Below are 24,424 nucleotides of genomic sequence, written 5' to 3' on the forward strand. Positions count from 1 at the left end.
AAGGTGGTGACACTGATCATACAGCTCTGCAGGACAAGGTGGTGACACTGATCATACAGCTCTGCAGGACAAGGTGGTGGCACTGATCATAAAGCTCTGCAGGACAAGCTGGTGACACTGATCATACAGCTCTGCAGGACAAGGTGGTGACACTGATCATACAGCTCTGCAGGACAAGGTGGTGGCACTGATCATACAGCTCTGCAGGACAAGGTGGTGGCACTGATCATACAGCTCTGCAGGACAAGGTGGTGGCTCTGATCATACAGCTCTGCAGGACAAGGTGGTGACACTGATCATACAGCTCTGCAGGGCAAGGTGGAGGCACTGATCATACAGCTCTGCAGGGCAAGGTGGAGGCACTGATCATACAGCTCTGCAGGGCAAGGTGGTGGCACTGATCACACAGCTCTGCAGGACAAGGTGGTGACACTGATCATACAGCTCTGCAGGACAAGGTGGTGACACTGATCATACAGCTCTGCAGGACAAGGTGGTGGCACTGATCATACAGCTCTGCAGGACAAGGTGGTGACACTGATCATACAGCTCTGCAGGACAAGGTGGTGGCACTGATCATACAGCTCTGCAGGACAAGGTGGTGGCTCTGATCATACAGCTCTGCAGGACAAGGTGGTGACACTGATCATACAGCTCTGCAGGGCAAGGTGGAGGCACTGATCATACAGCTCTGCAGGACAAGGTGGTAGCACTGATCATACAGCTCTGCAGGACAAGGTGGTAGCACTGATCATACAGCTCTGCAGGACAAGGTGGTGGCACTGATCATACAGCTCTGCAGGACAAGGTGGTGGCACTGATCATACAGCTCTGCAGGACAAGGTGGTGACACTGATCATACAGCTCTGCAGGACAAGGTGGTGACACTGATCATACATCTCTGCAGGACAAGGTGGTGGCACTGATCACAGCTCTGCAGGACAAGGTGGTGGCACTGATCATACAGCTCTGCAGGACAAGGTGGTGGCACTGATCATACAGCTCTGCAGGATAAGGTGGTGACACTGATCGTACAGCTCTGCAGGACAAGGTGGTGGCACTGATCATACAGCTCTGCAGGACAAGGTGGTGACACTGATCATACAGCTCTGCAGGACAAGGTGGTGGCACTGATCATACAGCTCTGCAGGACAAGGTGGTGACACTGATCATACAGCTCTGCAGGACAAGGTGGTGGCACTGATCATACAGCTCTGCAGGACAAGGTGGTGACACTGATCATACAGCTCTGCAGGACAAGGTGGTGGCACTGATCATACAGCTCTGCAGGACAAGGTGGTGACACTGATCATACAGCTCTGCAGGACAAGGTGGTGGCACTGATCATACAGCTCTGCAGGACAAGGTAGTGGCACTGATCATACAGCTCTGCAGGACAAGGTGGTGGCTCTGATCATACAGCTCTGCAGGACAAGGTGGTGGCACTGATCATACAGCTCTGCAGGACAAGGTGGTGACACTGATCATACAGCTCTGCAGGACAAGGTGGTGGCATTGATCATACAGCTCTGCAGGACAAGGTGGTGACACTGATCATACAGCTCTGCAGGACAAGGTGGTGGCACTGATCATACAGCTCTGCAGGACAAGGTGGTGGCACTGATCATACAGCTCTGCAGGACAAGGTGGTGGCTCTGAGAAGAGCCTTTGTGGTAGGACAGAGCGGCGCCCGCTTATTTCTTGGCCGCGGGCTTCTTGGCTTTAGTCGCCTTCTTAGCCGGACTCTTGGCAGCTTTGGGTTTTGCCGCCTTCTTAGCCGGACTCTTCGTCACCTTCTTGGGCTTTGGAGCGGCCTTCGGCTTCTTGGGGCTCTTTGCCGCTTTCTTGGCGGCTGCTGCGGGCTTCTTGGCCTTTTTCGGGCTTTTCTTGGCCGCGGCCGGAGCCTTCTTGGGCTTCTTCGGAGATTTGGCCGCTTTCTTGGCTGCCGGCTTCTTAGGCTTGGCCGCAGCTGCTGGCTTCTTGGTCGCCTTGTCCTTCGTCTCCTGCTTCTTGTTCAGCTTGAAGGACCCGGAGGCGCCGCTGCCCTTCACCTGGAGCAGGGAGCCCTTGTTGACCAGAGCCTTGATGGCCAGCTTCAGGCGGCTGTTATTCCTCTCCACATCGTATCCTCCGGCAGACAGAAGCTTCTTCAGGGCGGCCAGAGACACCCCACTGCGCTCCTTGGAGGCGGACACGGCTTTCATGATCAGGTCGGAGGCGCTGGGACCGGAGGATTTGCTGCTTTTCTTGGCGGCCCCGGATTTCTTCGGCGCCTTCTTAGATTTGGCGGCCGGTTCGGCGGGAGGAGGAGCGGCGGCCGGTGCGGTCTCTGCCATCGTGTGATCGGAAAGTAAACACAGAAATCTTCTAAGAGGAAATCACTGAGGCCGGAGCTGGAGGCGCCTATTATATATACAGTCTTACTGTGCACTGATTGGCTGCAGAGCTGCAACGTCTTGCGCTTCCATTGGCTGCCACTGAGCACAGGCCCCGCCTTCTCCCGGCTAAGCCCAGTGAAGCTCCGCTCTCCTCTTGTGCTTCCCTGCCCGGGATAAAAGCTCTATATTATCGGCTACAGCCGGACGGGTGAGGAGCTTCCGCCATCACTTCTCCTCCGCCATCATCTCCGCGGAGCGTGTGTGGCCGTCACTGCCAGAGATGCCGGGAAAGAGCGCAGAGGATCCCGGGATCAGCGCCGCCGTCCTCCCGATCTGCTCATCACTGAGTGTCCGGGAAGATAAACCTGCTGCGGGAGCTCGTCCTCCTATTCCCGGCTCTTGTCACCACCACAGGGATCTTCACTACAATATCCATCGTGCAGGAAGCAGATTGTACGATGTGGGGGCGACCTGGAGCTGCTGAGAGCCCAGAAGGGTAACACAGGCGATGGCCTCCGCTGCCTGCACCTCCCGGAGCTGGAATATAAATCTATCCCGTGTGTGCAGAATATTGGGGGGAGGACACGTCTCCACATTAGTGGATCACTCCCGGAGGAGGATGAGTGCGATCTCCGGCACAAGATTATGTCTTATCCTCTGCAGCTTTTAGCACAGCTGTATATAGAGTACAGCACCGAGCACAGCTGTATATAGAGCACAGCACCGAGCACAGCTGTATATAGAGCACAGCACCGAGCACAGCTGTATATAGAGCACAGCACCGAGCACAGCAGTATATAGAGCACAGCACCGAGCACAGGTGTATATAGAGCACAGCACTGAGCACAGCTGTATATAGAGCACAGCACCGAGCACAGCTGGATATAGAGCATAGCACCGAGCACAGCTGTATATAGAGCACAGCATCGAGCACAGCTGTATATAGAGCACAGCACTGAGCACAGCTGTATATAGAGCACAGCACCGAGCACAGCTGGATATAGAGCATAGCACCGAGCACAGCTGTATATAGAGCACAGCACTGAGCACAGCTGTATATAGAGCACAGCACCGAGCACAGCTGTATATAGAGCACAGCACCGAGCACAGCAGTATATAGAGCACAGCACCGAGCACAGCTGTATATAGAGCACAGCACCGAGCACAGGTGTATATAGAGCACAGCACTGAGCACAGCTGTATATAGAGCACAGCACCGAGCACAGCTGGATATAGAGCATAGCACCGAGCACAGCTGTATATAGAGCACAGCACTGAGCACAGCTGTATATAGAGCACAGCACCGAGCACAGCTGTATATAGAGCACAGCACCGAGCACAGCAGTATATAGAGCACAGCACCGAGCACAGCTGTATATAGAGCACAGCACCGAGCACAGCTGTATATAGAGCACAGCACCGAGCACACCTGTATATAGAGCACAGCACCGAGCACAGGTGTATATAGAGCACAGCACTGAGCACAGCTGTATATAGAGCACAGCACCGAGCACAGCTGGATATAGAGCACAGCACCGAGCACACCTGTATATAGAGCACAGCACCGAGCACAGGTGTATATAGAGCACAGCACTGAGCACAGCTGTATATAGAGCACAGCACCGAGCGCAGCTGTATATAGAGCACGGCACCGAGCACAGCTGGATATAGAGTACAGCACCGAGCACAGCTGTATATAGAGCACAGCACTGAGCACAGCTGTATATAGAGCACAGCACCGAGCACAGCTGTATATAGAGCACAGCACCGAGCACAGCAGTATATAGAGCACAGCACCGAGCACAGCTGTATATAGAGCACAGCACCGAGCACAGCTGTATATAGAGCACAGCACTGAGCACAGCTGTATATAGAGCACAGATCAGGCTATACAGAGTATAGAAGTCATATATATATATACATGGTCTCGCCTCTTTCTTCCGCAGCTCGGTGTTCTCGGTCGCTCCTTCCTATGGCTCCTGCGCTTCTTCTCTGCTTCTGGCTCATTCTTCAGACTTTCTCTCTGTATGTCACTGAAGGGATCTGTGCAATACATTACACCTCGCGTCTTCTCGCATTTATCTATTCCTTGTGCAATAACATTTCCTTTTGGACATGTGCAATATTTTATCAGGACATTTCTATTTTTTTCATATTTTATATATTTTTATTTCTCTTTGTAGTGATTGGGATTTTCCGCTCAGACATACACAACATTTTCTGCGGTTTCTTTCTTGGATATAGTTTATGTATTTGCTGAAACAAAAGTGACCTGCTCATATTGGATTCTTCTGACCTCTTGTGGTTATTCTGGGAAATGCAGCTGTGTGAAGAATAAGTTGATTATTATGATGCAATTCGTTCTACCAAATTAATCATTTTTTATCTATTCTTGTGCTTCTGTGCTTTGGGCATATTGGGGAGGTGCATTTAAGTATATCCCCATTTTACTATCATGTCTGGGTTTTTTTTTTAAATGTTTCTAATAATAAATAGTTGTAATCATTTTTTGGCTATAAACTGTTTGTAGCTTTTCTAGTTTAGAAGGAGTTAGTCTTATTATATTGTCCATTTATCGTTTTTATACAGTGTATAGAGCAATGTGCAGAGTATAAACACCAGTGTATAGATAATCTGCAGCTGGGGGGAAAGTGACGCTTCACAGTGTCCTCTCTCTTGTTATGTAAGTGCAGCATGCCTTTCAGATCCAATTCCCTTGTTTGTTTGTTTGGTTGTTATAGTGCCCTGTATTTATTCCATATCTTTCGCACTTGTTAGTTTAAGCAAAAGTGGCTCCTTAGGGAGAGTGGTAAAGATTTCTTTGTAATGGAGACTAGAGATGGACCTGTCTTCTGGTCAGATGCAGCCTCACATCAGTCCTTTTAATTTGCATCTAACAAGAGAGGACTCTATGTAATAAAGAGAGGATGCTGAATAAAATAAAATACTCTATATACTAAGCGACGACGCTATATGTAACAAGAAGGTTCACTATATACTAAGGAACAATGCTGTATATAACAAGCTCGTTCACTATATCCTGAGAAACGGCGCTAAATATAACCAGAAGTTATATATATAACAAGAAGTTTCACTTTATACTAAAGGACGGTGCTATATATAATAATAAGATTGACTATATACTGAGAGACGGAGCTATATATAAAATGAAGATTTACTATACACTGAGGGATGGCACCATATATATATAGAAGAAGGTCCACTATATACTGACAGACGGCACTATATATATACACTGTATGTATGTATGTATGTATATATACACATATATATATATATACAAGAAGTTTCACTATATACTGACAGACGGCACTATATATATACACTGTATGTATGTATGTATATATACACACACATATATATATATATATACAAGAAGTTTCACTATATAGTAAGGGATGGTGCTATATATAATAAGATTCCCTTTATACTGAGAGACGGAGCTATATATAAAATGAGGGTTCACTATACACTGAGAGACGATGCTATTTATAACAAGAAGGTTCATTATAGACTGAGCGGCGGCGCTATATATATATATATATATATATGACCATAACACACAATATATACTGAGGGACTACGCTATACATAATAAAACTACATTCCTGTGTGCTGCCTGATTTTGGTCTTGCACAGCACATAGAGCTTGTTTTATTCTAATCTGACCTTAAGGATCAGATTATAAAATACTCAATGTATCTGAGTCATGCAGATTTCATTCATAAATCCGGGAAAATGATGGATATGATAATGAGTCTATGAAATGCTCTGAGTCCGTGCGATATTCTATGATAAAATCTGGCAGCACATGGACATAGCACATAAATATAGGAATATAGCCTAAAGGAGGCGGCGTTAACGAATTATATATATATATATATATATATATATATATATATATATATATATATATATATATATATATATATATATATATATATATATTCTGAAGGGTTCACAACCTTTCAGGCACCACTGTAGGGGAGCAGATGAGCGCTGACAGTGGAAGAAGTGAGGTGCGGAGGTGGCCTGGGCAGTGGCTGATGCTGTGACAGGGATGAGACAATCTATTAACTCCTTGTTTACAATGATCAGTAGAGACTTGATCAGTGATGATCATTTGCAGGAAATCTATGTTTGTCCTCCACAGTGAAGGCTTCACTCTGCACTGATAATGGATAACTCTTTGGTGTCCAGACTCCTCTGATGAGGCTCGGCCCAGTGTGGATACTGCTTATAGTGCTTATATCCATTAGTATAAAAAAATCTGATTTTAATAGACAATATCTTAAAACAAATTACATAAAAAAAATCTCAGGCTGGTGTCAATCTATCAAGCCGATTGTAAACTGCTACGGAATATGTTGGCACTATATAAATAAACTTTTTATTATTATAAACAACACAAGGACAATCCAATGCACATAATAATTATATTAGGTATCAATACACTGCAATTATGTGTCTGCAATCTAGGACTAAAGTAGGCTTTACACGCTGCGACATCACTAATGATATATCATCGGGGTCACGTCGTTAGTGACGCACATCTGGCATCGTTAGCGACATTGCCGCGTGTGACACCAAGGAGCAACGATCGCAAAAACGTCAAAAATCGATCGTTGACATGTCGCTCCTTTTCATAATATCGTTGGTAGTGCAGGCCGCTGGTTTTTCGTCGTTTCTGTGGGGTCACACATTGGTATGTGTGACACTGCAGGAACGACAAACATCTCCTTACTTGCGTCCACCGGCAATGAGGAAGGAAGGAGGTGGGCGACATGTTCCAGAGACTCATCTCCACCCCTCCTCTGATATTGGGCGGCCGCTTGGTGATGCCGCTGTGACGCCGAACGAACCGCCCCCTTAGAAAGGAGGCGGTTCACCGGTCACAGTGACGTCGCTAAGCAGGTCAGTACATTTGACAGGTGTTAGCGATGTTGTGCGCCACGGGCAGCGATTTGTCCGTGACGCACAACCGACGGGGGCGGGTACGCTCGCTAGCGATATCAATAGCGATATTGCAGCGTATAAAGTACCCTTTAGTTACCCTATATTAAAGGGCTACTATAATGGAGTTTATGTTACAACCAATTACCTATATAAAAACTGAATTCTAAACAAGTAATATCACCATTAATTTGGCTATAATATACCATTTTTCAGTATCTACTAATTATTTACCATTATATCTCCAGTGTGTACAACAGTAATTATACTTGAGTTAGTATGCTGGGATATTAGTGTTTATCTGTAACCAAGATCTAGATGCTAGTTATATTCCCATGTGCATGAATGATGAATTGCTAACACCTACGATACGACACTAATAATCTTTCAATAAGTATTATTGTTAACTCACATGTAGTAATTGTATGCTAACCTGTGCAATGAAATAATGTGGAGCCTGGATGTCCAAACCCCGACGCGCGTTTCACCTTTTCTTCAAGGGATGTGTTTACCCTGTGTTATTAAGTGGGTTATTTTAGATTAGTGCATGTGACTAAGTTGCGGCCTCACGTGTGCTATCATGTGCTTCCGCTACATGTGTTCCCATCATCAACAAGACAAGAAACAATGCTTGTTCCGAGTTCTAGCCGTTTGAACACACGCTGCATCCCAACGACCACGGTAATGTTATCATGGTGATCGAGTTTGCGCATGAGTCCCAAGTGGACCTACTGTCGCAACAGGCTTCCGGGTATCCCAGAGGTCCAGCATGCTAGGGAAATAGGGAAGGTGAATGTACAATAGTATTTCAAAATAAATAGTTGCAAAAACATCTCCAGTCTCTTCAAATCTTTTTTTCAATTCTTTGTACTTTACGCTGAGGCACATAAAGGTGCCAGCCACCTCTGCAGTGGATCTGGTCTTCAGCCTCTTGATAATCAAGGCTTTGGTCGCAGAGTGCATTTTTGGCATGCTGTCAGATGTCAAGTTGCAGTTCAACTGAAGGTCTGGGGTGCTGGGTTTCTTTTTATACACACCCACTAATTAACCGATCATTTAATCATTTAGTGAGCACAGGTGAGGATGTAAACTAGGATTGGGTGAATTATATGACAAGGCGACAAAACTTTTGTCTTGCCAAAATCTGACCTTTCTGTGTTCATTAAATGATCAATATTTCAGCTTTGCAGCAACTTTATTTTCATAACCGAAACCAAATTTGGGAGGGTTTCAGCTTTCAAAAGAGTAATTTATAAAACCAATGGATGAATTTAAAGTCAGGTTATAAGCTTTTATTTACATAACATGGATAAGCGACAGAACTTCTGTCAGGGAGTGTAAATTCTCAGTACATCTACTCTTCCTCCTCTAGGTGGCAGCTCTGTTCCTATATCAGCTTTATTGCTGTCAGGAAATAATAATAACAATAGTAATGTAGATAAGAGCCCACAGTCAGGTCAGTAATCTGGCGGCACAGACTGAGGAAGAGCAGCTTGTGCCAATACTCCAATCTGGAGGTCATTGAGGAAAATACTCCCTTCCTGGAACACTGCACCAAATACTCAGCAGTGAGGGGCACTCAATAGACTCTGCTGTGGACATAGCAGCAGAATGGACGCCATAGACTGATATTCCAGGGGCCTGTGGTTTCGTACATTGAATGTATCTCCTCAGTACTTTTTAGACTTCGAGCCCTCAGTTCCTTCTTTCCCGCTTACTTCAGCCATGCTCTGCGCTTTTTCATGTCAAGAAAGTTTCTTTTAATTTGAATTTGCCATAAAACCTTTTAATGACTGACACAAATATATAACAAAATATTCAACAGCAACATCAGGCAATAGCAAAGGCTCTGAAGACACATACAGTATATACAAAGGAACTGTGATAGATGGGAAAAAAAGGTAGACTACACGCGATGAGACTGACTTCATTTTCTTCCCCCGCTCTGACTTCATTTTCTCCCCTCGCTCTGTCCTCATTATTTCCCTCGCTCAGTCTTCATTTGCACCCTTGCTCAGACTTCATTTGCACCCTTGCTCAGACTTCATTTGCACCCTTGCTCAGACTTCATTTGCACCCTCGCTCAGACTTCATTTGCACCCTCGCTCAGACTTCATTTGCACCCTCGCTCAGTCTTCATCTTCACCCTCGCTCAGACTTCATTTGCACCCTCGCTCAGACTTCATTTGCACCCTCGCTCAGACTTCATTTGCACCCTCGCTCAGTCTTCATTTTCTCCCCTCGCTCAGACTTCATTTGCACCCTTGCTCAGACTTCATTTGCACCCTTGCTCAGACTTCATTTGCACCCTCGCTCAGTCTTCATCTTCACCCTCGCTCAGACTTCATTTGCACCCTCGCTCAGTCTTCATCTTCACCCTCGCTCAGACTTCATTTGCACCCTCGCTCAGACTTCATTTTCACCCTCGCTCAGTCTTCATTTACACCCTCGCTCAGTCTTCATTTGCACCCTCGCTCAGACTTCATTTGTACCCTCGCTCAGACTTCATTTGCACCCTTGCTCAGACTTCATTTGCACCCTTGCTCAGACTTCATTTGCACCCTCGCTCAGTCTTCATCTTCACCCTCGCTCAGACTTCATTTGCACCCTCGCTCAGTCTTCATCTTCACCCTCGCTCAGACTTCATTTGCACCCTCGCTCAGACTTCATTTTCACCCTCGCTCAGTCTTCATTTGCACCCTCGCTCAGACTTCATTTGCACCCTCGCTCAGACTTCATTTGCACCCTCGCTCAGACTTCATTTGCACCCTCGCTCAGTCTTCATTTGCACCCTCGCTCAGTCTTCATTTTCACCCTCGCTCAGACTTCATTTGCACCCTTGCTTAGACTTCATTTGTACCCTCGCTCAGTCTTCATTTGCACCCTCGCTCAGACTTCATTTGTACCCTTGCTCAGACTTCATTTGTACCCTCGCTCAGTCTTCATTTGCACCCTTGCTCAGACTTCATTTACACCCTCTCTCAGTCTTCATTTGCACCCTTGCTCAGTCTTCATTTACACCCTCGCTCAGACTTCATTTGTACCCTTGCTCAGTCTTCATTTACACCCTCGCTCAGTCTTCATTTGCACCCTCGCTCAGACTTCATTTGTACCCTCGCTCAGACTTCATTTGCACCCTCGCTCAGACTTCATTTGTACCCTTGCTCAGACTTCATTTGTACCCTCGCTCAGTCTTCATTTGCACCCTTGCTCAGACTTCATTTACACCCTCGCTCAGTCTTCATTTGCACCCTCGCTCAGACTTCATTTGCACCCTTGCTCAGTCTTCATTTACACCCTCGCTCAGACTTCATTTGCACCCTCGCTCAGACTTCATTTGTACCCTTGCTTAGACTTCATTTGTACCCTCGCTCAGTCTTCATTTGCACCCTTGCTCAGACTTCATTTGTACCCTCGCTCAGTCTTCATTTGTACCCTCGCTCAGTCTTCATTTGTACCCTCGCTCAGTCTTCATTTGTACCCTTGCTCAGTCTTCATTTGTACCCTTGCTCAGTCTTCATTTGCACCCTCTGTTCTGTCCCCACTTAGAGGCGATTGAAGGCAGGTAGTTGGGTAGAGGTGTGAGGAGCCTTACCTTCATTTCCACTATCCGAGGCAGACATTACCAGAGCGCTCCAGGGTGGATGGATTCAAATGTACACACGCTGAGGTGAAGCAACAGTGGTTTATTTTTTCCTCCATGAACAAAACATGCAGCAGTACAGTGATCAAGTGGCTGTAACAGAGGTAGTCTTGTGATGGTTGTCCTAGAGCTGCTACTATGGTCAAAAACTTTGCTGTTATGAAGCCCAAAGGAAAGATAGATGTGCTCCTCGCAATGCACTGACTGAAAGTGAAAGTAACTTGGAGTCAGGATGTGAGGTCACATGGAGGGCTGAAAACACTCCCACAGGCTGGACTAATGATCTGACCAGTAGATGGCAGCAAAGGACAAGCCTGACCGTAAATACATTGAATAACATTAATTAAATAACAATAGATATGTTATTAAAGGTTTTAAAGAAAACAGGTAGGAACAGCACAGCCTCGCTCAGACTTCATTTTCTCCCCCGCTCTAGCTTCATTTTCTCACTCTCTCTTTCTATCTCACTTTCTTTCCTTCTCTTTTTCTTTCCTTCTCTCTCTCTTTCTCTTTTTATCTCTCTCTCTTTCTCTTTCTTTCCTTCTCTCTTCTTCCTCTCTATCTCTCGCTTTCTATCTCACTTTCTCTCTCTCTTTCTATCTCACTTTCTTCCCTTCTCTCTTTCTCTCTCTCTCTCTTTCTTTCTGCACACTACGTTTAATCACACTGATTTTACCCCCAGTGTGAGCCGTTCACACACTGCATTGAGCTCTGAGCGTACGCAGCACGATGCTCGTTCCAGTGATTTGAGTACATAAAGAACCTGAACTCCGTACTCCCAAATTGTTTTGTAAAGTGTGAGTTCGGTATGCAAACCAATCTTTAATGTCCGGTTCGCTCATCCCCAGCCAGGAGGAGACTGGAGAAGGTACGAGGTGTCCATTATAGAAATTATGAACAGAATGGGATGAATGCCGCTGTCCTCACAGACCGCTCAGCTCTCCTGTCTATAAAATGGCAGCTGGTGGGGAGAATGTGACCGGACTTATTCATCTGCCTCCTCCAATAAAGAACCTCACATGAAAAAAAATGTTTTTTTATTGGAGGGTGTTGAAGGACAGGTCCGGTCACATTCTCCCTATCACCATCCATTTTATGGACTGGAGAGCAGAACAGTCTAAAAAAATAAGCCGGAGGAGAACCTGTCATACTTGTATAAGAGTATCACAAAATCGTATCACCAACACATCTGTTAAAGGACATCTGTCAGCAGGATTTTGCTTTGTAAACTGAGGACAGTTGCTGCAAGGGTTAAAAAACAAAATGCAACTGCCATGATTGACACCTTACAGCCAATGAACAATCTCTATTGAGAGCCTGGTGGGGGCGGGGGGGGCGCTCTCCCAGCTCTGGTACATGCTTAAAATTCAATTCTTTGATTGTGACAGGACGGCTGCACCCAGTAATCTATGTGATAAACCATTGGATTCAGAATCTCCTGGCCTATTATTATAGTGCTCTCATATAAGGTAGCAAAAACCTGCTGATAGAATCCCTTTAAAAAAAAAAAAAAAGATAATGTAACCGACCCTGTCACCTCATTCTGGAACCAGTAATAGACAGCGTAATACAAAGGCTATAGCAGGACATTTGTAATGAAACAAAACAGAAAAATCATTTTTAGCCCCAATTGCAAACAATTGTGCCAAAAGATGAAAAAACCCTATAAATCACAAACATTTGGGTTCATTGCAAATCTGATTTTCAGTGAAATTGGAAACAAGTGACATTTGCTCATCTTAAAGAGAATCTGTCACCAAGTTATTGCCACTCTGTCCAAGCACAACATGATATAGGGGCAGAGATCCTGATTCCAGTGATGTCACTTACTGGGTTACTTGCTGCAGTTTTGATGAGATCACTGTTTTATTTGTTGCAGATGTACCAGCTCACTGAATGCTGAGTTGTGTATAGCCATGCCCATACCACTCATTGGCACCTTGCTATGTACACTATGCATAGGCGGAAAGCGACCAGTGTTGGTGGTAGGGGGCAAGGTTATACAGAACTCATGAATGTGGAGGACTACATGGAAGCTGTAAAAAAATAAAACGCTAGTGATAATCTCCTGGTGATAAAACTGTTTTTTTCTTTAAGCAGCCCAGTAAGTGGCACATCCCTGGAATGAGATTCTCTGCCCCTACATTATACTGCTCTTAGACTAGAAGGCAAAAACCTGGTGACAAATTTCCTTTAATACAATGTTATTGTCTCAAATGTATGACCAGAAGTTTCTTAGAAAATGTAACTACTTCTGCACGTCCCATAGACTTTATACATCCGAGCAGTTCCCACTTATTCTAAATGTATATGTAGCTCCCCACGGGGCAGAAGTTTTAACCTACTCGTTGTCGGGCCGAGGTGCAGATCCTCGGCATTGTCACGGGGTGGCCTGGCCCGGTTCCGTTGCCCCGAGGGGTACAGAAAAGAGGGTTGGAGGGTGGCAGGGAGGATGGAGGTAGTAGCCTGTGGTTAGGAAGGTCTATTAGGATCGTGACGCCACCGGGGCAGATGTCAGGTGCAGCCGGGATGGTGTCGCTCCAGACAGGCGGAGCAGAATTACCTCGGTAGGATGGCAGGGGTGCTAGTGGTAGTCCCCGTTGGCGCCACAGCGCTGGTTGACTGCGCCGGTTAAAAGAGAGGCAGAGACAGGGGCTGCGGTTCCAGGTGTTTTTACTCACAAGTCTTTCAGACGCTGCCCGAGAGTGCCGATCTCTGCCACGATGGGCTCCAGCTGATCCCGGATCCGTGAAAGGTCAAGTCCGGTGTGTGTGTCAGCCTGTGAGCTCTCACCTCCTTTTATGCGCTAAGTATCGGACCCCTGTGGCGTGAAGCACTTGAGGGTCTCGATGACAGTAAAGTGTGTCCCGTTCTGTATGCTGATAGCGCGGTTCCAATATGGGGCCGGTCCTCAACCACGGATTCTATGTGCTATTTGCTGCAGACTAATGGGACGGGTCCAGTGACTTTCTGTAGCCGTACCCCGCGACCCTTTCAGAGTTGGTAGACAACTTGAAGTATGCCTGCCCTAGGAATCTGTATCCCGACAGCACTGGTCCTGTGGAAGCAGCCACCTGCTTCTCCCCAGTGACTGTGTTGAACGCCTTGGCCCACAGAGCTACGTGTGGCACATCCGCTCTGCTCTGTGTCTGAAGCTGAACTCTCCGTCATTGTGGTGTTGTGTGTTCTGAGCTGTTGCCCCCAGTCGCTGCCTCCGGCTGGTTCACTACTGTCACTAGGTCAACCTGCTCTTCCCACTGTGCTCCTGAATACCCCTGGTGGTTTCTTCCACCTGACCCTGAGTACCTAGTCCAGTGGGTCTGGGGAGCCCCTGGTGCGGTGGTGTCCTGTAAACCCACCGCTGTAGTGACCCCCTATTGTGGTCTGACCCTGGCCCAGTCCCGATTGGGGAGGGCAACCCTGTGACTGTGTGTTTGTGTATGTGTGAACTGGACTCGACCTTCCCCGGACCCAGGATGAGTACTACACCCTAATGGGGGTACAGTACCCTGTGGCGCCTGAAGCCACAGGGGCGCCACATATATATTGTCTAAGCTTTCACACCATCCCTGTGGGGAAGGAAGCTGCAGTCAGACACCGTCAGACTCCACAGAAAAAAGATAACTGGTTATTTCCATGTCTACCTTGTCCATCTCTGTAAACACAGCACTGAACTAGCAGTGTACACAGATTAGGAAGGACTGACAGTGCTTCCTCCTCTGGACCCTGCAGTCATGTGATCACTGGGTGTAGGGAAAGACCATTAACTGTGAGTCATAGGAAACACTGACTGCTCTACAATGGAGCTAACATAACAGTCCAAGTTACAAAAGAAATCAGCAAAAAAGAAAAAGGATCTACTGATATGATAAAATGCCCCCGCAAAGGTTTTTAAAAACCTTCAGGGAGGTGGGGGAAGAGTGTGTAAAATGAATGTAAAAAAAAAAAAAAACATACATAAAAAAAGACAATAACCTTCTAAATTGCTGTGTCCAGCCCTGCACCATCAAAAAAAGTGTTCAATACATACAAATAATCTTTTCAGAAATCGGGGCGTAGTTTAAACATTTTTTGGCTGTCCTTTAAGGTTGTAAAGTATTAGAATTAAAAAATGTTACCCATATAAATATATCTCCTATTTTTCTTTATATTTTTTCCTGAAATCAGTAAAAACAAATCAATACAAAAATGTCATGTAAAACAACCCTTATGTGTCATGAAAAAAAGATTTTTTGAATATCCGAACAAGAAAAAAATATAAAGACATTAAAAATGCATGTACGATACTAGACGTAACCAGATCCTTCATGAGGCTCCAATCACTCGCTAAATTCGCAATTTCTCATAGATTCTCATCTGGGGCTCACAGCTCCTCCTGATATCTTTATAGAACCATCATATACATATAACACAGCATGAAGGGGCTCGGAGAAGGCGGCAGTGAAGGTGTGATGGGGTCACACAGCTCATAAAAGGACAGCTGCCCGGCCTCATAATCCAGATATATCCTGACTCCATCACTGGAGATTTGCTGAGGTAACTGGATCACTTTACTGTTATGTATCACTGAATATTGATTATTATACCCCTGCCCTTTATACAGACACCAGGACTTGTTATTATCTGTAATCTATGACTGACCCCCCTTCCGATCAATACTGGGGTAACACATCCCCACCTTCCACCTCCCTGATCTCCACATCCCAGTAATGTCGTCCTGAGGTAAATCCCCTCCTGCTCATCACCTGAGGATGATACTGGAATCTCTCTGCTGTTTCTGGACGATTCTGTCTTTTTCTTGTCCAGGTTGCAGTTTTAAGGTTGTCTGATATAAGGAGATTATTAGCAGCCGTGTTTATATCAAGTAATATGTCTGCAGGATCCTGTACAGTGAAAGTCACATTTATACCTCTTATCATAGCAGATAATGTATTTGATATGTGTGAGATCAGATCCACACCCCGATCACCTCCTGTGTCCTCATCACTTCCATCATGTTCTCCTTTGTCCTCATCACCTCCATCATGTCCCCCTGTGTCCTCATCACCTCCATCATGTCCTCCTGTGTCCTCATCACCTCCATCATGTCCCCCTGTGTCCTCATCACCTCCATCATGTCCCCCTGTGTCCTCATCACCTCCATCATGTCCTCCTGTGTCCTCATCACCTCCATCATGTCCCCCTGTGTCCTCATCACCTCCATCATGTCCCCCTGTGTCCTCATCACCTCCATCATGTCCCCCTGTGTCCTCATCACTTCCATCATGTTCTCCTTTGTCCTCATCACCTCCATCATGTCCTCTTGTGTCCTCATCATATACCTCCTCCTCAGGATCACACAAGTCCCCGGTGTCTGGATCCTGTAAGACGGTCAGTGGATCAGTCATGTTACACAGCTCCTCAATGTGCCTCATCTTCCTGGACAGCTCGTCCTTCTTCATTTCCAGCTTAAGTATCATATTAGACAGTGGCAGTGATACCTGCTCTTCCCGCCTGGACATCTCACTCAGGACCTTCTTCTCCAGGTCGTCCACCAGTCTCCTGATGTCTGTACACAGGGCAGTGACTCTATCGACTTTTGCAGCAGCTTTTTCTTGAGATTTTCTCTTCTTCTCCTCCAGACTTTGGACTCTATCCTCAGTCTTCTTTCTCTTTGTAACCAGATTCCAGAGAATTAGTCTTAGTTTCTTCTTCTTCTTCTCAGAGGCCTCATCCATCATCTCCACTTGATGTCCTTGATGTTCTCCGGCCAAACTGCAGGACACACAGATACACGCAGCGTCCTCAGTGCAGTAATATTCCAAGACCTTTTTATGGACAGAACATTTCCACTTCTCCAGAGAAGTGCTGGGATCAGTTAGGACTAGTGATGAGCGAGTACTAAAAAGCTCGGGTGCTCGAAGCTCGGGCCGAGCCTCCCAAGATACTCGTGTACTCGGCCCGAGCAACGAGCCCAATATTATCCTATGGGAGACCCGAGTATTTTTGTGAAATGACCCCCCGGCAGCATGGAGAAACCCTAAAAATGTCACAAAAGTCTCAGAAGAGTGCTCAAATGACATGGCAACAGCATGGGGAAGACCCCTTGAAGCATTTATCACTGAAAAATCACAGCTGTGAACAATTTTGTCCGCGTTTTACGCCATTTTTACGGACTCACCAGAAAACCTTCCAAAATGACCCCAAAATGATTTTTCATGGCGGAAATGTTAAGGGCACATACCCAATAGTGAGATAGAGCTGGTGTATGTTACTTTTTGAGATTAATACATGAAAGATTTTACGTGAAAACATTGTGTGGCACTCCGATGTCCCTGAGAAGAGACATACATGAAGGCCTCTTGAGTCTAATGTGCCCATTTTGAGGAAGTGAGTCTTTGTAGTATTTTCCTTTGCCAGGGCAGTCCAAAATTGTGAGGTTCACCAATGCCCCTGCATACAGACGTGCATGATGGCCTGTAAACCTGAAGTGCCCATTGTAAGGAAGTGGGTCTATTGTAGTATAGCCCTTAGGCAGGGCAGCCAAAAATTGGGAGGCTCCACGTTGTCCCTGGATAGAGACGTGCATGATGGCCTGTAAACCTGAAGTGCCCATTGTAAGGAAGTGGGTCTATTGTAGTATAGCCCTTAGGCAGGGCAGCCAAAAATTGGGAGGCTCCACGTTGTCCCTGGATAGAGACGTGCATGATGGCCTGTAAACCTGAAGTGCCCATTGTAAGGAAGTGGGTCTATTGTAGTATAGCCCTTAGGCAGGGCAGCCAAAAATTGGGAGGCTCCACGTTGTCCCTGGATAGAGACGTGCATGATGGCCTGTAAACCTGAAGTGCCCATTGTAAGGAAGTGGGTCTATTGTAGTATAGCCCTTAGGCAGGGCAGCCAAAAATTGGGTAGGCTCCACGTTGTCCCTGGATAGAGACGTGCATGATGGCCTGTAAACCTGAAGTGCCCATTGTAAGGAAGTGGGTCTATTGTAGTATAGCCCTTAGGCAGGGCAGCCAAAAATTGGGAGGCTCCACGTTGTCCCTGGGTAGAGACGTGCATGAGGGCCTCAAAACATTAAGTGTCCATTGTCAGGAAGTGGGTGTATTATAGTATAGCCCTTAGGCAGGGCAGCCAAAAATTGGGAGGCTCCACGTTGTCCCTGGATAGAGACGTGCATGATGGCCTGTAAACCTGAAGTGCCCATTGGAAGGAAGTGGGTCTATTGTAGTATAGCCCTTAGGAAGGGCAGCCAAAAATTGGGAGGCTCCACGTTGTCCCTTGGTAGAGACGTGCATGAGGGCCTCAAAACATTAAGTGTCCATTGTCAGGAAGTGGGTGTATTATAGTATAGCCCTTAGGCAGGGCAGCCAAAAATTGGGAGGCTCCACGTTGTCCCTGGGTAGAGACGTGCATGAGGGCCTCAAAACATTAAGTGTCCATTGTCAGGAAGTGGGTGTATTATAGTATAGCCCTTAGGCAGGGCAGCCAAAAATTGGGAGGCTCCACATTGTCCCTGGATAGAGACGTGCATGATGGCCTGTAAACCTGAAGTGCCCATTGGAAGGAAGTGGGTCTATTGTAGTATAGCCCTTAGGCAGGGCAGCCAAAAATTGGGAGGCTCCACGTTGTCCCTGGGTAGAGACGTGCATGAGGGCCTCAAAACATTAAGTGTCCATTGTCAGGAAGTGGGTGTATTATAGTATAGCCCTTAGGCAGGGCAGCCAAAAATTGGGAGGCTCCACGTTGTCCCTGGGTAGAGACGTGCATGAGGGCCTCAAAACATTAAGTGTCCATTGTCAGGAAGTGGATGTATTATAGTATAGCCCTTAGGCAGGGCAGCCAAAAATTGGGAGGCTCCACATTGTCCCTGGATAGAGACGTGCATGATGGCCTGTAAACCTGAAGTGCCCATTGGAAGGAAGTGGGTCTATTGTAGTATAGCCCTTAGGCAGGGCAGCCAAAAATTGGGAGGCTCCACGTTGTCCCTGGGTAGAGACGTGCATGAGGGCCTCAAAACATTAAGTGTCCATTGTCAGGAAGTGGGTGTATTATAGTATAGCCCTTAGGCAGGGCAGCCAAAAATTGGGAGGCTCCACATTGTCCCTGGATAGAGACGTGCATGATGGCCTGTAAACCTGAAGTGCCCATTGGAAGGAAGTGGGTCTATTGTAGTATAGCCCTTAGGCAGGGCAGCCAAAAATTGGGAGGCTCCACGTTGTCCCTGGGTAGAGACGTGCATGAGGGCCTCAAAACATTGTTCCCATTGCAAAGGAGCGGGTCTCCTGTCGTTGTAATGTCCATTCTGCAAAGAATGGGCGAAAAAATTTACCACTGGGGGTATACCTGAAACAAAGGCCTAAGTATTGCAATTTGTAACGGTCATCATCATGGTGGCGCATGAGGAGAAGGAGGAGCAGTCCAGCGATTATCCAAAGTCCAGAAGTGTGTACCCATGGGTGATTGGAGGTACATGGCAAACTTTAAATTCCGCTCTCATTTGCTGGTGGTGTGGTGAAGTCTGGCCCAATCCAACCCTTGTTCATCTTGATCAGAGTCAGCCTGTCAGCATTTTCAGTTGACAGGCGGGTGCGTTTATCTGTAATGATTCCACCTGCGGCACTAAAAACACGCTCTGACAAAACGCTAGCAGCAGGGCAGGCCAGGACTTCCAAGGCGTAGAGAGCCAATTCATGCCACGTGTCCAGCTTGGATACCCAATAATTGTAAGGCACAGAGGAATGTCGGAGTACAGTTGTTCGATCTGCAAGGTACTCCTTCAGCATCTGGGCAAACTTAGGATTTCTTGTGGCACTACCCCGCACCTCAGGGGCTGTGGTACGTGAGGGGCTGAGAAAACTGTCCCACATCTTAAAGACTGTTCCCCTACCTCTGGCGGATTGGACTTGTGCCTCTCTCGGCTGTACGCCTCGGTTGTCCACTGATTCATGACCTATGCCGCTAGCGTTTTGTGAGGGGAATGCTTTGCCTACTTCCGTGACTATGGCCTTCCGGAACTGCTGCATTTTGGTTGACCTCTCCTCCACGGGAATAAGAGACAAAAAGTTCTCCTTGTAGCGTGGGTCTAACAGTGTTACCAACCAGTAATGATTGTCGGCCAAGATGTTCTTAACGCGAGGGTCACGAGACAGGCAGCTTACCATAAAGTCAGCCATGTGCGCCAGACTCTTAACAGCCAGGACTTCAGTAGCCTGACCAACAAGATGACTGAACATGCTGTCCTCCTCCTCCTCCTCCTCCTCATCTACCCTGTCCTCTGGCCAGCCACGCTGAACCGAGGATATGACTGGTGTGCATGTCATATCCTCAATTTGGCCGGAGAGTTGCTCCATGTCTTCATCCTCCTCCTCGTCATAGTCCTCCACTGCACGTTGTGATGAGACGAGGCTGGGCTGTGTGTTATCATCACCCACACCCACTACTGTTTCTTGCTGCAACTCATCGCGCTCCGCCTGCAATGCATCATGTTTGTTTTTCAGCAGAGACCGTTTTAGAAGGCAGAGTAGCGGTATGGTGACGCTAATAATGGCGTCATCACCACTCACCATCTTGGTGGAGTCCTCAAAGTTTTGGAGGATGGTACATAGGTCTGACATCCATCTCCACTCCTCAGGTGTTATGTGTGGAGTTTGACCCATTTCCCGACGGCTTAGGTGATGCAGGTACTCAACAACTGCCCTCTTCTGCTCACATATCCTGACCAACATGTGCAGAGTTGAATTCCAACGCGTGGGAACATCACACACCAGTCTGTGAGCCGGAAGATGCAAACTGCGCTGAAAGCCGGCAAGGCCGGCTGAAGCAGTAGGTGACTTTCGAAAATGTGCAGACAGGCGGCGAACTTTTACCAGCAGATCAGACAGCTCTGGGTATGACTTTAGAAACCGCTGAACCACGAGGTTGAGAACATGGGCCACGCATGGAACATGTGTCAGCTGGCCTCGCCTCAAAGCCGCCACCAGGTTCCGGCCATTGTCACACACGACCTTTCCTGGCTTTAGGTTCAGAGGTGTGAGCCAGTGATCTGCCTGCTGTTTCAGAGCTGTCCACAGCTCTTCTGCATTGTGGGGTTTGTCACCTATGCAGATTAGCTTCAGCACAGCCTGTTGCCGCTTCGCCGAGGCAGTGCTGCAGTGCTTCCAGCTTGTGACTGGTGTGGAGGGTACAGTGGATGATGATGCGCAGGAGGAGGAGGAGGCTGAAGAGCATGACATTCCGGAGCTGTAGAGTGTGGGTGAAACCCTGACTGAGGTAGGGCCTGCAAACCTTGGTGTGGGAAGGACGTGTTCCGTCCCTCGCTCAGACTGGGTCCCAGCTTCCACAATATTAACCCAGTGTGCCGTCAACGAGATGTAGCGGCCTTGCCCACAAGCACTTGTCCACGTGTCTGTGGTTAGGTGGACCTTGGGTGAAACAGCGTTGTTCAGGGCACGTGTGATGTTTTGTGACACGTGGTTATGCAACGCGGGGACGGCACACCGGGAGAAATAGTGGCGGCTGGGGACCGAGTAACGTGGGACAGCTGCCGCCATCAGGTCACGGAATGCTTCTGTCTCCACCAGCCTAAAAGGCAACATTTCCAGCGCAAGCAGTCGCGAAATGTTAGCATTTAGAACTGTGGCATGTGGTGTGTTGGCAGTGTATTTGCGCCTGCGTTCAAAGGTTTGCTGAATGGATAACTGAACGCTGCGCTGGGACAAGGACGTGCTTGATGATGGTTTTCTTTTTGCGTAGGCAACTGCAGGTGCAGGAGTGGAGGAGGCTTGTTCGCAGGCAGCATGGACAGGGGATTGGCTCGCATGCACAACCAGCGAAGACGTAGCAGTGACATCAGCAAGCACTGCTCCTCGACTCTGTTGTACTTCCCACAAAGTCGGGTGCTTGGCTGACATGTGCCTGATCATGCTGGTGGTGGTCAGGCTGCTAGTTTTGGTACCCCTGCTGATGCTGGCACGGCAGGTGTTGCAAATGGCCTTTTTTGAATCATCTGGATCCAACTTAAAAAACTGCCAGACTCGGGAAGACCTAACATTTGTACAGGCACCTTGTGTCGTCGTGTTGTTCCGGGGAACGGTTGCCTGACTTCTGCCTGGGGCCACCACCCTGCTTCTTACTGCCTGTTGTGATGCTACGCCTCCCTCCCCCTGTGCACTGCTGTCCTCGCTCTGCATATCCTCCTGCCAGGTTGGGTCAGTTACTGGATCATCCACCACGTCGTCTTCCTCTTTCGCACCCTGCTCCTCCTCCTGACTTCCTGACAATTGTGTCTCATCATCGTCCACCACTTGTTGAGACACGTTGCCAACTTCATGAGAACGTGGCTGCTCAAATATTTGGCCATCTGTACAGACGATCTCCTCATGACCCACTTCAATATGAGCTGGCGAGAGGCCAGAATGTGTGAATGGAAACGTGAACAGCTCTTCCGAGTGTCCAAGTGTGGGATCATTAATGTCCGAGGAGGACGTGTACTTAGCCTGGTGGTAGGAAGGAGGATCAGGTTCAGAAATGTGCGGTGCAGTATCACGGCTACTGACACTTGACCGTGTGGAAGACAGAGTGTTTGTGGTGGTGCCAATCTGACTGGAAGCATTATCTGCTATCCAACTAACAACCTGTTGACACTGGTCTTGGTTCAAGAGCGGTGTACTGCTGCGGTCCCCAAGAATTTGGGACAGGACGTGCGAGCGACTAGATGTGGCCCTTTGTTGTGGCGAAATTAGAGCTTGCCCACGACCTCGGCCTCTGCCTGCACCACCATCACGTCCACTTCCTTGTTCCTTGCCAATGCCCTTGCGCATTTTGCAATGCTGTGCACTGCTGACGTGTATATTCACTACTTGTGCGTTATATCAAAGTTTGTGGAAATTGCACACAAGTGCACCTGTACGCTGCCACCAACAGGCACACACGTGCGGTTTTAAAAACCAAGCACGGACGCAATAAGAACCTAACAGGTTTTTTTGGGGAGCGACAATTACAGACAAGTCAGACACTATCTGGACTGTTTTACACTGTGTACACCAGCCCCAGATATGATGAAGGCTGGTATACGGTCACCACTAGGAATGGCTATATATACCCTGCCTGCCTGCCTGCCTGCCTGTATACTGCTACAATAGTCCTGACAAGGACTCTTCTGGTCACTAGCCTGTATTCAGACCTGGCTATACCCTGCCTGTATATAGCAACAATAGTCCTGAGAAGGACTCTGCTACTGTACTCCGACCTGGCTATACCCTGCCTGCCTGTATACAACTAGAATAGTCCTGAGAAGGACTTTTGGTCACACTGTTTGCAGCCCTGCAACTGAAAAAGCTATAAAGGGCCGCAAAGCTTTCCCTGAATCAGCGACACTCTCCCTGCACTGACTGTCTGGATAGCTGTGAGCGGAGCACAGCGCGCCAGCCGATATAAAGGCTCGGTCACGCTGTGCAGGCCGGCCAATCACTGCAATTCCACAACTAACAGGGCTGTGGCATTGCAGTGGTCTGCCAGCCAATCCCTGCATGAGGGCTGGCTCTCAAAAGAGCGCCAACATGCAGAAATGAAGACCACGAGTACAGCACGAGTATCGCGAGATTACTCGGTCCCCGCCGAGCAGCCCGAGTACAGCGATACTCGTGCGAGTACCGAGTAGTTACAAGCATGCTCGCTCATCACTAGTTAGGACGTGTTCTGCTGATTTTCTATGAACTCTCAGGTGATTATCACACAGAGAAACCTCACAGTGTAGACAGGATCTAACTGCAGGTACAGGAGAGTGAATACAGTAAGTGCAGCGGATCCCGGTGATCTCCTCCTGATGTGGCCAAGTAGATAGATAATTCTCCACTACATTACACAGAGCTATGTTCCTCTGTAGTGGAGGCCACTTCCGAAATGTTGCTCTACATTCAGGACAGGAATATTCTCCATACCCGCCCTCTGTATCCAGCACTCCATCAATACAGTTCCGGCAGAAGTTGTGTCCACATCTCAGGGTTACAGGGTCAGTATAAATGTTCCTACAGATGGAGCAGAGCAGCTCGTCTCTCAGATCAGCAGACGCCATGGCTGAGATCTATCTAAAGCACATAAACCAAATGTGACTGATGTTACTGGCAGGAGAGTGTGTTACAGCATTTCCTTATAATTATAGACTTTGCTCTTTACCTTGTTGTATTATATTTCCCTGTTTTATGGTTGAAGGAAGGGTCATCACTTTTGTTTTATACTATATCTGTAATGTCTGAGGCCACAAGGTCAAAAGTGCTACCTTGAACAGAGTTGGCACAAGTCACTCTGTTTGGCCGGAGTCACACTTGCGTATGAAAAATTGGTCCGATTCTAATACCTGAGAGCAGGACGATTTTTTTTCTCACTTTTCATCCGTGTGCTGTCCTTTCATCCGTGTGCTGTCCTTTCATCCGTGTGCTGTCCTTTCATC

At 47.5% G+C, this 24,424-nt stretch overlaps 1 protein-coding gene and 1 pseudogene across 1 annotated transcript; both read right to left on the reverse strand.

Moving 5' to 3' along the window:
• Window positions 1–1,694: 1,694 nt before the first annotated feature.
• On the reverse strand, window positions 1,695–2,336 carry LOC142301058 (histone H1.11R-like). Its single transcript, XM_075342077.1, has one exon. It carries the CDS (start codon window positions 2,334–2,336, stop codon window positions 1,695–1,697), a length of 642 nt encoding a protein of 213 aa, XP_075198192.1.
• A 13,011-nt stretch (window positions 2,337–15,347) lies between these two features.
• Window positions 15,348–24,049, reverse strand: LOC142302264 (E3 ubiquitin/ISG15 ligase TRIM25-like; annotated as a pseudogene).
• Between the last annotated feature and the right edge of the window lie 375 nt (window positions 24,050–24,424).

The sequence above is a fragment of the Anomaloglossus baeobatrachus genome, chromosome 4, assembly GCF_048569485.1.
Source record: "Anomaloglossus baeobatrachus isolate aAnoBae1 chromosome 4, aAnoBae1.hap1, whole genome shotgun sequence".
Taxonomy (NCBI): domain Eukaryota; kingdom Metazoa; phylum Chordata; class Amphibia; order Anura; family Aromobatidae; genus Anomaloglossus; species Anomaloglossus baeobatrachus.

Excerpts from the sequence above, each read along its gene's own strand:
- LOC142301058 (XM_075342077.1), bottom strand. The coding sequence starts at position 2,336 with ATGGCAGAGACCGCACCGGCCGCCGCTCCTCCTCCCGCCGAACCGGCC.